At 39.1% G+C, this 14,926-nt stretch overlaps 1 protein-coding gene across 1 annotated transcript; it reads left to right on the top strand.

Annotated features, from left to right (window-relative positions):
- Positions 1-809: 809 nt before the first annotated feature.
- On the top strand, positions 810-12,304 carry PUS7L (pseudouridine synthase 7 like; the record flags this gene model as incomplete). Its single annotated transcript, XM_082010061.1, has 8 exons — positions 810-1,704; positions 2,391-2,550; positions 4,175-4,370; positions 5,979-6,077; positions 7,628-7,709; positions 9,331-9,608; positions 11,292-11,345; positions 11,981-12,304. 8 exons carry the CDS (start codon positions 810-812, stop codon positions 12,302-12,304), a joined length of 2,088 nt encoding a protein of 695 aa, XP_081866187.1.
- Positions 12,305-14,926: the final 2,622 nt, after the last annotated feature.

The following is a 14,926-nucleotide window of genomic DNA, read 5'->3' as shown; positions in this document are numbered from 1 at the left end:
GCTGCTTCGCGCCCCGCCCGACAGCAGCCCCCACGCCCACCCCCCTCACGGCTCCGCCAGCCGGGTCCCGGCCGCCCAGCGAGGCCCGCCCCGCCCGGGGCCGACCCCCGCGGCGCACCTCCTGCCGCCCCTGGCAGGCGAGCGCCCCCTCCCTCGCCCCCACGCGGCGGCGGGAGCCACCTCACCCTCACCGCCGATCCCCCTCGCTTCCGAGCAGCGTCGCCCACGACCCGCCCCGCCCCGCCCCGCGCGCCTTGCTTCCCGTCAGGCGTTCCCACTGAAGCATTTCCCCTTTAAGAGGGAGTGACTCAACCTCTTGACGTCGCTAGCATCACCAGAACGGAAACGGCGGCTCGGGAAAGAGAAAGCGGAAGCGCGCTCGCTCTCTTCCCACGCGGCCTTTCCATAGGCTGCCCGCGAGATGCCCCGCCCCCTCCGGCGCACCCCATCGCAGGCTGGGGGGTGGTCCCTTGTTCTCTTTCCCCGCGCGCCTGGAGGAGTTAGTAGCGTCCGTGGGCCCCTTCTCCCGTGGGGACCGGGTGGGTCGTGGCGCCCCCTAGCGGCCCGTGGCGGCTCGCGGGGGCTGGAGGCGCGCGGGGGTCCCGCCACGCGTGGCCGTGCCTTTGAACCGGCCCGTAGCGGTCATTCGGGACGGGAGCGGTGCCGGCGGCCCTCCCCGGCCGCCGGCCTTTCGGCAGCCTTTTCTTCAGTAGTTGCTGTTTTTTCTTCACCCCTTCCCTCCCTTTTTTATTTCCTCCCCCTGCAGGTGTGGTGGTGTCTGGCTGGGAGCAGGGGAAGGCAGGGCAGACATGCTGCATTCCTTCAGTTACCTGACTGATCACACTGGCTTCTGTGGTACTATCAAAAGCTCAGCAAGTGACTTCGTAGTGACAGAAATCGAGGTGCCTGAACATGTACTTAGGGATACCCGGGCTGAATCGCATCAGAAAACCAGCGAAGAGCTGCTAGAACAAAGTATCCTGTGCCTGCAGCAATCCAAAAAGCTGAGAACGGAGTCTCCCGGTCCGTGTGCTGATGGCTGTCACAGTGGTGTGCCCAGTCCCTCGGAGCGTGGCCCAAGCCGGGCAGGAGGCAACTGTTCTGCATCCCCTAACAAAAACCAGCGTGAGGGTGCACCTGAACTGAAATCCGGCCTTGAGGAAACCTGTATACTGGATTCCTTACTGGGCAAACCCATGAGTGAACAGCTTAATAAATTTGCTTGTGATCTGAAGGATGCGTGGGACTTAGACAATAACGCCGATGCTGGCACTGGGGAGTTCTCGCTGGGAGCTATACTGGACAAGAAAAAACGAGCTGATTTACACGGTGCTGTTAGGCAGAAATTCCCCTTTCTAGTCACTGTTACGAAAGACAATGAAATGATTGTAAAAGGAAATGCTGATTACAGAGAACTTTGTCAGTTAGTGACTGAAAAGGAAACAAGTGATTTCTTTAAATTTTTAGATGCAAAGCTAGAAAATTCTACGTTTGCTTTTGAGCCTGATGGAAACAAAGAACACAGAAAAGTAGTTCACCACTTTGTCAATAGAAAATTTGGAAAACTTTTAGAAACAAAGTCTTTCACTGTGACAGATGTCAATGATCAGCCAAATATGTCAATAATGGTACGATTTCGAGAAAAAAGTTGGTCCAGAAAAAGGTCTGCTGGTGGTTTCCAGGAAAAACAAGATCTTTATACAGGTAAATATTACATTTTTAGTGAAAGTGTCAGGTGTTAATGGTGTTCCTTAGTAAGACTGAGACTCGGAATCATTTTTATATGATACATAGGCCTGGTTGACCCATTGTTTATGCTGAAATAAATCATTATTAATGCAGTGTAGTTACATCACTGGTGAATGAGATGGATGAATCACATTACTGCAGTGTTTTTACAGAAAGTGTGCAATGATTATGGTTACAGTTCTTTTGGTTGTAGCACCAACTCTGTTATTCCCTGTGTGCTAGCTTTCCCTTGAAAGTCATTGGGGGATTTTAGAAGATGCATCTAGATGTTGGACGAGGAAGTAAGGTCAAATTTGGTTTATGATCTCATTCTTTAAAGCAGTAGATTTCTGATACAGAGGGTGTTTCTAGCAGTAAGTCAATATATGTTCGTTGAATTGTGTTGCTCTTTATCAAGTACTGTTTTTAAAGGCAGCAGGAGTTTCTGGTTGTTCTAAGAGTTTTGTGTACTGTGTCTTTACTTTTCTCTTTCAATACTGAAAAAGTCCCATTTGCTTTAGTTTTGTGGGGTGGGAGGACTGTTTCTTTGCAGTTTCCATGCTATTATGGTTTGAAGGGAAGAACCTTCCCATCTGTCATGGCAGAACACCTGTATGATTTAGAAGTGCAAATTCCTAATAATTCTGAGATGATTGTTTCAGCTTTCACCCTTCAGAAAGAAAATCTAGAAACACTAGAAGCAATCGGCTTCTTGGCTGCTGAACTTGGTGTTCTTCCTTCAGACTTCAGTTACACTGGCATCAAAGATAAGAAGGCTATTACTTACCAACCTATGGTTGTGAAGAAGGTGACTCCTGAGAGGTACTTAAAATCTGGGTGTATTCAGTTCAGTGCATACTTTTACATGTCAATAAGTATCAACCTGATAACAATCTTCTGAAATGTTCTTACTGATGTGTGTTCCCTTCTCCTGTATTAGAGCACAGTGGAAATGATTTTAAAATTTTGTGGCTTTAGGGATACACAGCTTAGTGCTGAAGTCCCCTGGTGTTGGAATTTAAAGAAAAGTCTTGCCTTTCTCTGTACCTTTCATAATACGAATATACTGTATCGTCTGGGACAGTATGCTTCCAATTCATGCTCATGTGATCCACTTTACAATTTCTTAAATACCATCTGCCAGCTGGGACCAAGGAGCCTATACTACATGATGCAGTAGGTTTCCACATACTATCAAAGTATTGTCTTGTGGTCCACAGACAACAACTTAAAAGCTTTATACAGCTACAAAACTAAAGTAAATCATTACAAATACACTTTGGACAGATGCTGTCTTTGAGTGTTAAGTATCAACTTCTATTGTATTGTCCAATTTAGAAACATGAGACTAAGTAAAGATATCACCAAACCTGAGAGCAGAAAATACATGCTGAATAACATACTGCTAATACACGATGTGCCTTTCCGTACCTTGTTTTTGTCACTCTCTGTAGCCAGCTCAGTGGGTAAAAAATATACATTAAGTTCTGCCATAGTAACAGTAAAAAATTGCTGGAGTCAAACCCATAACTTATTTCTTCCTCGGCTTTAACTTTCTAGTGGGTTTTGGTCTTAGCAACAAAGTACACTTCACAAATAAAGTAAAGTAGAATTTGTGGTTTTAGGTTTTATTACTAACATAAATATATATCAATAGTAAAATTCCACTGCAAACTGGACTGTAAGGCCAGTTGTTCAAGAGATAATTAGCAAAACTTCGCATAAATTTTTAAATGATAAGGCAAAATAGTTAAATGCTTCCAAGCCACTAGCATAACACGGAAAATAAATAATTTTTCTAAATAATTAGTTTATAAAGTTATTAAAATATTGCTTGGTATGTAAGCTCTTATGCTGAAAACTTCCTTTGACTTGAATGACTGTTACTTCCACATAAGAACAAAGAGACTGAGCGGATACTTTAGAGGGCAAATACTTGAACTGTCAGCTGTGTTTCCAATTACAAGCATGTGCAAGCATACCCAGAGAATCCGTGCACTGAGTTTGTTTTTGTTAAGGCTGACCAAGAAAGAGCAATTGTGTTTTGCAGTCTGCTAGAGCACATTACTTTTTCTTTTTTTTTTTTTTTGATGAAAAGCAGATTTTTAGGACTGAAGAATAAATTATTTGTTTTTCAATAAAAAATGCAAAATTCAGTGCAGTTGCCTTGGGAAAGTTCAGTGAATTGCTTCATTCCAATATCTGCCGAGCTACAGAGTATAAGTGCAAATGAAGCAATCATTTTAAAAGTATTTCTGGACTGTAACTAAATTTTAAGACTTCTATATCTGCATTTGATTTGGGTTTTTCATAATAATCTGGTTTAAATCCCTTTTTATTTTTTTAAGTGTTTTTAATTTTAGTGCAAAGATGAAGAAGGCATTTATTAGAAGTTGGATAGCTTTAGTAGAGGATGATTCATAATTTCTCCCAATTATTTATGCAGGTTGAAAGAAATTGGAAGCAAAATGGAAAAAAAGGGTATGAGAATACACAACATACACTCAGCATGCCAGCACCTTAGACTTGGTCAGCTGAAGGGCAATCACTTCGATATAGTTGTGAGAGATCTCAAACCCCACAGTCATGACTCTTCTGCAGATTTGAAAGAGAGAATATCTGAAGCAATGGAAAATGTTGAGGTAAAAAAGCCTTATCGTTGTCAATAATGAGCATAATGAACCAAGTTTTAATTCTGTGCTGTAAAAAAAAAAGTAATTCTAAAGAAAATGCTTGTAATAGCACAATAATGGCACTATTTCCCAGTTTTGATGCTTTTTGCTATTTTATGTCTTTCCTGCATTGCTTAAGGAATCCAGAGTAAAGCTGCCTTCCAAGGAGGGACCATAGGTGAATTCATTCTGTGTTCCTGACTGCAGACCCCAGAGTGGTGCAGCAAGACAGATGGGAAATCTGGTAGCAAATGAGTGTGGATATATGTGCTATTGCTGCACAGACCTGATACCAACTGAAGTGATGTGTTTCACTGTGGCAGTTGACAGGGTGAAGGAATGTAGTTACACGTGTCAACTGATTGCCTTTTTTGGTGATGTGAGGAACGTACATGGTTGGCTCGGGTTAAAAAATTTCATGGCATAAATACGTGTGAAATGTGTATAGCAGAGAAAGAAGATCCCCTGAAATTCAGTGGATTTTGATTGCTGTTAGCCTTAGTCCCTGAAGAAAACCACATCATTGGACATTCTTAAACCACTGAGAAAAACAAAAGAACTCATGGAAAGGGAAAACTTGAGGTCTTTTGTACAGCGGTAATTTTCTTGCCCTGTCTTTCTAAGGAATAACTATAATACAAATTACTTTAAGTAGATTAATCCAGGAATAAAGACTTGAATTAAAACTACCTAGTGTGCAAAAGCGAAATGCATTATATGTATTTTGGAAATTAATTTTATTATTGAAAAAAGTATTCAACTGGTACTTTAACACTTTTCTCTCTCTGCTCCATCTGACTTTTTTTTTTGTTTTGCTGTTTGGAAGATGAACACAAATTCCTATGTGTGTGTCTTGCTTTATTAGATTTAGCTTACTGGTCAGATGATGAATGACAAAGACAGCATGTGTGTTAATCCAAAATACGGATTTTTTATTTTCCATGCAAACAAAATAGCATATGGGATCTCAGGATGTCCAAAGCAAGGTTATATAATTTGAACTGAATAACCATTTCCAAAACAAATACTGTAATTTTACTGCCCACATGTGACGTAGAACTCATCAGGAGGCTTAAAATCCCCATTAGCAGAAGTGCTCACTCTTGGTCTTTACTATTGTAATAATAATACAAATGATCTCATGTGAAAAAAAGATTAGTATTTTTAAGAAAAAGTGTCCAACAGTGGTTACTGTTCATTACCTGTGCTATGCCGCATTTGCTTGAATAGAGGTTTCATGATGTGGCACATGTAAAAAGCTCGATTACTTTGACTTGACCTGTAGTTGTATTTATAATAATTAACTATATAGAAATAATTTTGTTTCATTTACCTATTTTTTTTAATGAAAGTGAAGACAATGGTAGAGCTTGGTTGTCTTTTCAAATGTTTCTAAATTAGGTGGTAAAATATTGTAATGAATCATGAGTTACGATTTTGTTACATATTACTTCTGATTAAAAAAACAGTTTGCATGCATTTTGGATGTAAATGTAGATGTATGTGTGTTGTATGCTTAGTCTTACTAATTTTACCTGGTACTTTTGTGCTTTTAACATATTTATTCTATCATTTTAGACAAAAGGTTTTGTAAATTACTACGGACCTCAGCGATTTGGACAAGGACAGAATGTTCAGACAGATCAAATAGGATTGGCTTTACTGAATGAAAAAATGGTATTTTCATTTTGTAATTTAAGTAGTTACTGTCAAGTTGATTTCACATTACTGTTGCAATGTCTACTGCTGGAGCTGACCTTCCCAGTGAACAATTTCATTTGTGAGATAAACCCATATGTGTGCTGGAAGTAATTGGCAGATCAGTTTTGACAACAACATAAGCATGAAGATCTTCATACTGAAACAAAAAAAACCCCACTTTTTTAAAGAGCAGGTGCAGTTTTACATAGTCCAGGAAGTGATTTTTCTGTCTGTGATTGGTATGTGACTGTGATTGTCATCATGCCACTTGGCAGGAAAGTGGCTGCGTTCCATACAAAGTATGAACACTAAAATGAAGCAATCTTTATACAATGTTTATTCATGGTCCTGATTGCCTCATAATTTGTAGCCTCTTTATCCTGCTGGGGGTCTATATACTTCTTAAAAATGTCACAAGATATTACATAGGATCATATAAAAAAATTTGCTCTTTCAATGCCACAGTAATTTATCTGCTATATAGAAGAGATTATTGCTTTCCATTATTCCTTGGCTACTTTCCCAAACTCTTAGTTCTGAGTGATTGCTCCCATGTTGTCTAAGGAGAGCTTATTTCTTAAGTAATGTTTCATAGGAGTCATATACTTTTCAATATATATGGTATAGTACTTGGCACAGGTCTAAAACAGAATCACGCACTACAAAGTCAAATGAATACTTGAGTATCCTTTTCTTCTAATCTTGCTTTGATTCTGAGAAAAGTCAGGAAAATGTATCCTCCAAATATAAGAAGAATCAAGATTTGAGGGCAGGCCATAAAAGTTACTGTTGATGTATTGGACATCTTGAATTCTGGTATTAGCAGTTGGTACCAGGTGCCAGTCCCTGAAGAGTAATGATTTAAATCTCTAGACTTAACTCAGTTACTTTCTAATTTAAAACATGGAGGAACTACTATTTATATGAAAAATGTGCCAGTATATGCTTGCACAGTCCAACACAGAGGAGGACAAGAACCGTGACAGATGTCACAAGTTGGTATAAGTGCTAGCAAATTGTGTGGCTCCACTAGTGTTGCAAGTAGCAGAGGTTAGCGTAGTGTTTTCCCTGTCACAGTGTCATCTAACCTAATACAGATCAGTATAAAAAAAAAAAATTGTTGTCCCTCTGTGTGAGACTGTGGAAAGTGTTCAGTCTAAATTTTGCGTGAAACATGCAAATGGCAAAGAAGGAACCTTCCTGTTCAGGGTAGAATGATTATAAAGTGGAGGAGTTCTACCTGGATGTTCAAGAGCAGTGACTGATTTCTCACTTTGAAAGCTGTCTTGTGTCTTCTGTGTGACTAAAACCTTTCTTTAACCTGAGAAGGAACACAGCCACATTGGTTTGCTGTTCATGGCATCTTCTGTGAAAGGGAGAATTTGACTTTGACCTTAAAGAGCTGATATAATTTTGAGAAGTTGCAGAATATGTTAACACAGAATCAGATGCATGATTGTCTGTTTAGTTGACAAATAGTTATATTTAAATGCAAAAAAAAAAATTATTAATGTTGTTATTTAAAGGTGAATGCTGTGAAGTTATTCTTCACACCCGAAGACACCAATGACCCTGTAAACAACGCAAAAAGATACTTTATTCAAACTGGTATGTCCAGTTAAATTGTCTGTATATTTATTCAGGGTTAGTATTGTGAGGGAATAATGTGTTGCTGCAGAGAGAGATACTTTTTATTTTGTTACTGCTTTATATCACTTAATAGCTTATTCTGTGGGACTCAGTAGAGTTGCACAGTTAAAAATTAAATGAGGATGAGGCCCTAAATGTGCAAAATAGTGGAAAACTAATGTATTTCAGGTGCAAGACATTACAGAAACAAATGCTGTATAGCATAATGCTGGAAAAGGCTAAAATAATTTTATCAAAGCAGTTTTAGCGTCCTTCCATCTGTCTGCTTTTGGAATATAAACTTCTCCTCCCTAATAAAGGAGGTATGCAGGAATGAGAAACCCAGTTCATACTCAGCACTTACCATGTGTGGGTATCTAATTTTCTGTGATTTCTGTGACAATTTTAGCTCTTGTATTTTGCACCTTTGGGCTTTGCTTTTACATCTCTTTAATTATGTATCTCTTCCATGCTTTCCTGTGATCTCCTTTCTGTCTTGAACTAAAATCGACAAAATATGTCAAAGGCAGAAGTGTGCTGAGTAAAATGCTCTCTTTGTCATATTTACTGTTTTTGTCATTCAACTTCTCTTTCTCTCGAAAACTAAAGATTTGGAGTTGCTCTCAACTTCAAATATATTTGTTCTTTTAAAATACATTTATTAGCCTGCTTATCACTGTAGATTGACAGAACAGCTATGATATATAGTTTCAAGAGACACAGATACAATTCATTTCATGAACCATTCTGTACTGTACATTGCTGTATTATGCACAGAAAGACATTGATGTGAACTCTGAAAACAGCTGCTTGCCTTTTCCTGAAAGCAAAAGGTAAAAAGCTATGCAAAAGGCTTAATCAGATAATCGCTTGTAATGAGAAAATATGTAAACCATAAAATTTTAAATATACAACATTTATATAATGTAGTACAAATCTGATTAAATATATTTTCGTCTTGGCAGAGACTCAGACTTCCCAGTGGCCAATGCAGTTTGTACCTCTAAAATAAAGACATATTTTTTACTCCCTATGAGATACATGTTCTCAAACAGTTGCCCAGAGAAATTGTGGATGCCCCATCCCTGGAAACATTCAAGGCCAGGTTGGATGGGACTTTGAGCAAGATGTTCTAGTAGAAGGTGTCCCTGCCCATGGCAGGGGCGTTGAAGCTAGATGATCTTCCAACCCAAGCCATTCCATGATTCTGTGATATAAAGTAGAGGTTTAATGTTATTTTAGAGCTTGTTTTTTACTTTCAGTTACTTGATCTAAAAAAAACTTTGGAGGGATGAAGTAAGTTCCTGGGGGAAAAAAAAATACAAACTAGACTGAATAACTGAATGACAGCTAGTTCAGTTTATACTGCATGAAATAGAATAGAATTCATGGGACTGTGTTGATAGGCATATACGATGAAATTTGTCTAACATGACACATTGAAGGAAAGGGAATAATAACCTAAAAGTCAGCATAAAGAGATCAGACTGACAGAATTTTTCCCAACCTGATTATTTCATCTTTTTAAGTGTATTTTTTCTTGACAGGTAATATTTGAAAAATCAGGGATTACTTATATGGTTTTTTTTGTTTATATCAGAAGATGCAAAGGGTGCACTTATGATGATGCCAGAATTTAAAGTGAGAGAGAAGATGTTGCTACGAGGTTTAAATCGCTATGGTGTAAATCATGAAGGTTGTACCAAAGGATGGCTCAATATTCCTCATTCCATGCGCATATTCTATGTCCATGCTTATTGCAGTAAAATTTGGAATGAAGCAGCATCATATAGGCTGAGGATTTATGGTTCAAAAGTTGTTGAGGGTGATCTTGTCCTCTCAGAAGAAAATGGTGAAAGTGTTTCCCTGAATGACAAGGTGAGTCTTCACAAAATAGTTCTCATTAAAAAAAAAAAAAAAAAAAAAGCTTAATGCACTTGAATATATACTCGAACTCTAATGCTTTTTTTTTGGTTCATTCATTAAAATATTTATTGTAGTGACAAAGGTGAAAACAGTGATGTAGCTTTTTTTGATTTACCATAAATAGGCGTATAAGCTAGATGTGTATTAGTAGCTTTTATCTGTTCTGAGTGTTCATTTTATTGAAGTGAGAAGAAGGAACGGAATGTCAGAATTGATATATGTACGAATTTAGAATGCATGGTATATAATGCTGTTAGGATCTGACTGGGGAAAGCCTTCAGAGTGGACTCTGTGTTTGCCTGTATTATCAGTCAATGCAGAGCTGAGTCTTGCTCTCTAGGTCAGACCTTCGCACTATATATGTTAATGAATGTAAGCCCATGGTGAAAGGTGGCCTCAGACTGAACTGGTAACCTCATTGCAGCTACACAGTCAAAGCATGTGTAGCACAGTTTCACTTACTCAGGCAATTAAACCAGGCTGGGTCTAAACAATTAGCAGCTGTTCAAAAAACACAGCAGTCTTCTTGGGAAGGTGGTAAAGGGCAATGGTGTGCTTCTGCTTGCCCACAGCACAGCCTGGGTGCTGTGCGTGGAGCCACAGATGAGCCAATGAGCAGAAGCCAGCAGTGGAGTGTCTGGTCCCAGGTCTTGGCATGCTGAAGTCCATTCTGAAGCCACCTCTTCTTTCAGGGTTAGCATACCTTTTCATTATTGTGGAAGCAGTTGGGTCTCTTCTCCCAAGTAGCAAGTGATAGGACAGAGGAAATGGCCTCAAGTTGTGCCAGGGGAGGTTTAGACTGGATATTAGGAAAAATTTCTTCACTGAAAGGGTTATTGAGCATTGGAACAGGCTGCCCAGGGAAGTGGTTGAGTCACCAGTAGAAGTGGTGCTTGGGGACATGGTTTAGTGGTGGACTTGGCAGTATTAGGCTTATGGCTGGACTTGATCTTAAGGGTCTTTTCCAACCTAAGTGATTCCATGATTCTGTCTTTCTCCTGATCATCAGATAAAGTGTAGAATTTTGCAGTGTTTTACTGGATAATAAGCAAGTGTGTGCATAGGCAGAATGTATCTCGTTTCCTTTGGGTGAACATCTTACAAATTTGAAAGCAAGAGCACTTGAAAGATTACTGAATAACCTCCAGTCCTCGTAGAGTGGCTTCTGTTTCCATTGTGAATTTTCTTCAACAGTATTTTTGAGAGTGAATGTTAAGAAAACAAGCAGATCAAATAAAATGAAAAGCAGAGGTATCTGATTCACTATTGAGTTATAAGTATATTCCTATTTAATATAAAACATTTTTCTTAGTATTTTTGCTTCTGCTGATGTAGCACAAGATTGCGTTGGCACAGTTAACTTCAAACTCAAAGAATATGAGTTTGGAGTGATGGTTTGCTAATTAGTGGTAGCTAGCATCAGTAAATATTTAATGCAAGGCCATTTACCAGTAAATGGACTACTTTATATTAAGAGTGTCTACTATTTTTCATACCTGAAATAGATTATTGTCGTTGTCAAGTAACCTTGGAATCCTTTACCAGTTTGGGAATACAGTGCATGAGTCCTAAAATAAAGCATATGTTTTATTTTTTAAAAAGGTTTTTTTCTTAACTTCTTAAATGTCTTGTCAGGTTCATGTAGTCACTGCTGCAGAAGAGTCAGCTAGCAAATACTCTATAAATCAAGTAAGTCTGTATGAAAAATTATGAGTCATTGATCTCTTTATTTGATTAAAATATTTTGTTTTAAAAATAATGTGATTAAGATAACCAGTGCAATCATCTTCCTTGCCAGAATGCACATTAAAGAAAACACATGTGAACTAATCTGCACTATCATAACAAACAGGAGAAAAGAATATTTACTTTGCAATGGAACTAAGTACAGTGTCATTTGCAGTATGGCAATATTTATCTTGAAGCTGAATGTAAATACTTTGAATTTTTTTTCAGTCTACCGAGAAAACATCCAAGAGCAGTTGAAGTTCTAATTTTTGAAGGTTCAGAGTGCATAGTTGTGAAGTCTTACATAGGCAACGTAATATCTTTATAGCTGTATCTTTCCCAATAAGCAAGGAAATTCATGTTAGTATATTTTAATATAATATATATGTTAGTTTGTTTTAGGAATCCTGATACATTGATTATTTTTTCTGCTTTAATTACATTCAAGATACCTGCCTTGGACAGCTTTATTTCACAAGACCAACTACTGTTTTACTATTTTAGGCCCCAAACACAAGATTTAGACACATTTATGTGAAGAGGAGTTAGTGGACTTTATTTCAAATGTGTTTGTTGTTTTGTTTTTTTCTTTGAAGGTGGTTCTTCCAATGGTGGGACACAGTATCCAGTATCCCGGTAATAAAGTTGGGCAATGGTACCATGAAAGGCTTTCTAAGGATGAGCTGCAGATGTGCAAATTCAGAGTGTCTCCATTACAGCTGAATATACCTGGATGCTACAGACTCATTTTGAAAAATGTTCAGAATCTGTCATATTTTTTGGAAGGTAGCGAAAAAGGAATCAAAATTGAAGACAACCATCTGAATGAATCAAAAGTCTCTCTTCATTTATCATTTGACCTTGATCCTTCATGTTATGCAACAGTCTGTCTGAGAGAAATAATGAAATGTGACTTTTAAGATTCCAGTTAATGAAAGATTGCAGGAATATTATACAATGGTGATATTTTATGTATAATGCCAAGAAAATAAGGGAGATTAACAGGTTGAAGCCAGGAACAGGAAAAATTCGTAGATTGAGATTCATACTGACTAGGAAAAAAACACACCAAAATTCTTTGGAATGTTCCAAAAACATTCCAAATCCTAAATGCAAACCCTTGGATGCATTGGAGTAAAGCTACTTGTTATGCCAGGCAGGTTTAACAGAACTTAAAGAAGCCATGGGCTGCAAGCATGAATTTCACATTTGCATAGACATCTGACGTGCCAAGTTAAATCCTGGAAAAATGTTGGCAGCAAACAAATATACCTTCTATTTTATAATAATTTTTTTTAAAAATGGTTTATACTAAGTGCTGTTCAAGCAGTAATGTTACAAGTTTGCAGCCTACAGGTATCGAACTGAGGTTCACTAAATATGTTGTGTTTTCTTTGTGTTCAGGCACCAAGTGTTGAAAGGTAAAAGTCCTGAGTCAAGAGTAACAAGTCATCTGATACTTTATCAGACATTTGATGAATCCCCCAATTTAAGTTAATGCTAAGGATTACAGGATTAAATAGTGCATAGCTGTTAGTGCCTATTCGAGTAATCTCATCAAGACAAGGTGAGTGATTAACATAACTGCAAACCCATTTGTAATAAAACCAAAACCCTGTTTCATTGTTTACAGGGTGCAGACTCTGTTCCTGTTACTGTAAAGCATAATGGTAGCAAAAAAATATTAATGGAAGCATCCCTTGAAAAAAGCTTTTATACCTTTTTCTTAATAAAGAAAAAGCAGTTGACTGTGATAGTATGAGTGGATTTGTGGAAAAGGGGAGAGAGAGCAGAAAAGTCATTTACCTTGACTTTAACAAGGTGTTTGACACTGTCCCACAATATTCTTGAAACCCAGTTGGGACATTATGGTCTGGATGAGTGGACAACCAGATGGGTAAAAAAGTGATTGGATGATGAAGCTTGGAGAGTAGTTGTTAATGGGTCATACCCTTCCTGGAGTGAGTACCACCGGGGTATCATCCTGTTTAACATCTTTGTCAGTGACCTGGAGGAGGGGATAAGTTCACCCTCATGGAATTTGCAGATGACACCAAATGAAGGGAACAAATGGATACTCTGGAGGATCAGGCTGCCATTCAGGGCAACTTAGACATGCTGGAGGAACAGGCCAACAGGAACCTTATGGCATTCAGTAAGGACAAAGGCAGAGTGGCAAGGAAGCACCCCTGCAGCAGCAGGAACAGGCTGGGGAGCAGCTCTGCAGGAATGACCCTGGGAGCCCGGTGGGCAGCTGAACACGGGCCAGCTGTGTGCCTTGGCGGCAAGGATGACCAGCAGCCTCCTGTGATGTGTTAGCAGGGACACAGCCAGTAGATCAAGGGAATGGATTGTGTCTCATTTTTAAGCACTTGTTAGACCACATTTAACTTCCCTGTCCATATTTGATCCGCAACATGAGAAAGACATCAAAAAACTGGAGCGAGTTCAGTGAAGGGCCTCCGACCTATTTGGGGACTGGAGCACTTACCATTTGAGGATAGGCTGAAGGAACTGGGCTTCTTCAATGTGGAGAATAGACAGCTTCACGGGGGGAACCAACAGCAGCTCCCCAGTACCTATGGGGAAGTTAGCAAGAAGGCAGAGCCAGGCTCTTCATGGTGATGCATGGCAGGAGAACGAGACAATGAGCATAAATTGAAATGAGAGTTTCAAATCGGTTAAAAGGAAATACTTTTCCCCTGCGAGGACAGTCCAGCAGGAACAGGCTGCCCAGAGGCTGTGCAGTCTCCATCTGGGGAGGTTTCCAAGACCTAATGGGATAAAGCTCTGAGCAACCTGGTCTGAACTCGGAGGCAACCCTGTTTTGCAGAGGCAGCTGGACTAGACATCTTCCAACCTGGATTACCCTGTTATCCTAAGCAGAATATTGCAAGTGTTTGTTCAATCTGTAGATGGCAGTCTGACTTAAAACTAAAATGGAAAAGTCTACTCATTTTTACTGAGAGAGAATTAATAATGTAAATTGAATTCTGTTTATGGCATCAGTCTTTCAGTTGTTGTTAACAGCTGAGTAAGATAAATCTCCCAAAGTTTATAAATACACCTAGGATTATAGGAGTAAGAAAAACAGAAACAGAGAAATATAATTCACATTATTTCAATGCTTGTATAAAACTGTGTAGCAATGAAGGATGCAGATAATTCACTGCCTTGAGAGGATTACTCTAAGTCTGTCCAAGTAATTCAAAATTTGAGCCTTAGCTTTTATGTGGGAGAATAGACTGTCATGCAGACGATAGCTGCAGAGCCACTGTAGGTGACTTACAATGCTTGCTCTATTACAGTGCTTACTCTACACCTCAAGTTTATGATATACATGCAAACTGACTGAAAAATCCATTTCCCTGCCATGACCTATCTGAGACAGCTTTGCTCCTGTCTTTGCTTTTCAGTATCACCTCTTCTGTCTTCCACGTGCCCTTAAAAATACCCCTCTTCTGCAAAATTATTTTTAACTCAAGTCATTTTGGTACAGGACAGCTCAAAAAGAGTTGTCCTGTCACCACTGACATGGTAAA

Source organism: Phaethon aethereus, assembly GCF_964289735.1.
Source record: "Phaethon aethereus genome assembly, chromosome: 1".
Taxonomy (NCBI): Eukaryota; Metazoa; Chordata; class Aves; order Phaethontiformes; family Phaethontidae; genus Phaethon; species Phaethon aethereus.
Note: the sequence above shows the minus strand (reverse complement) of the source record. Positions and strands in the feature narration are given on the sequence as shown.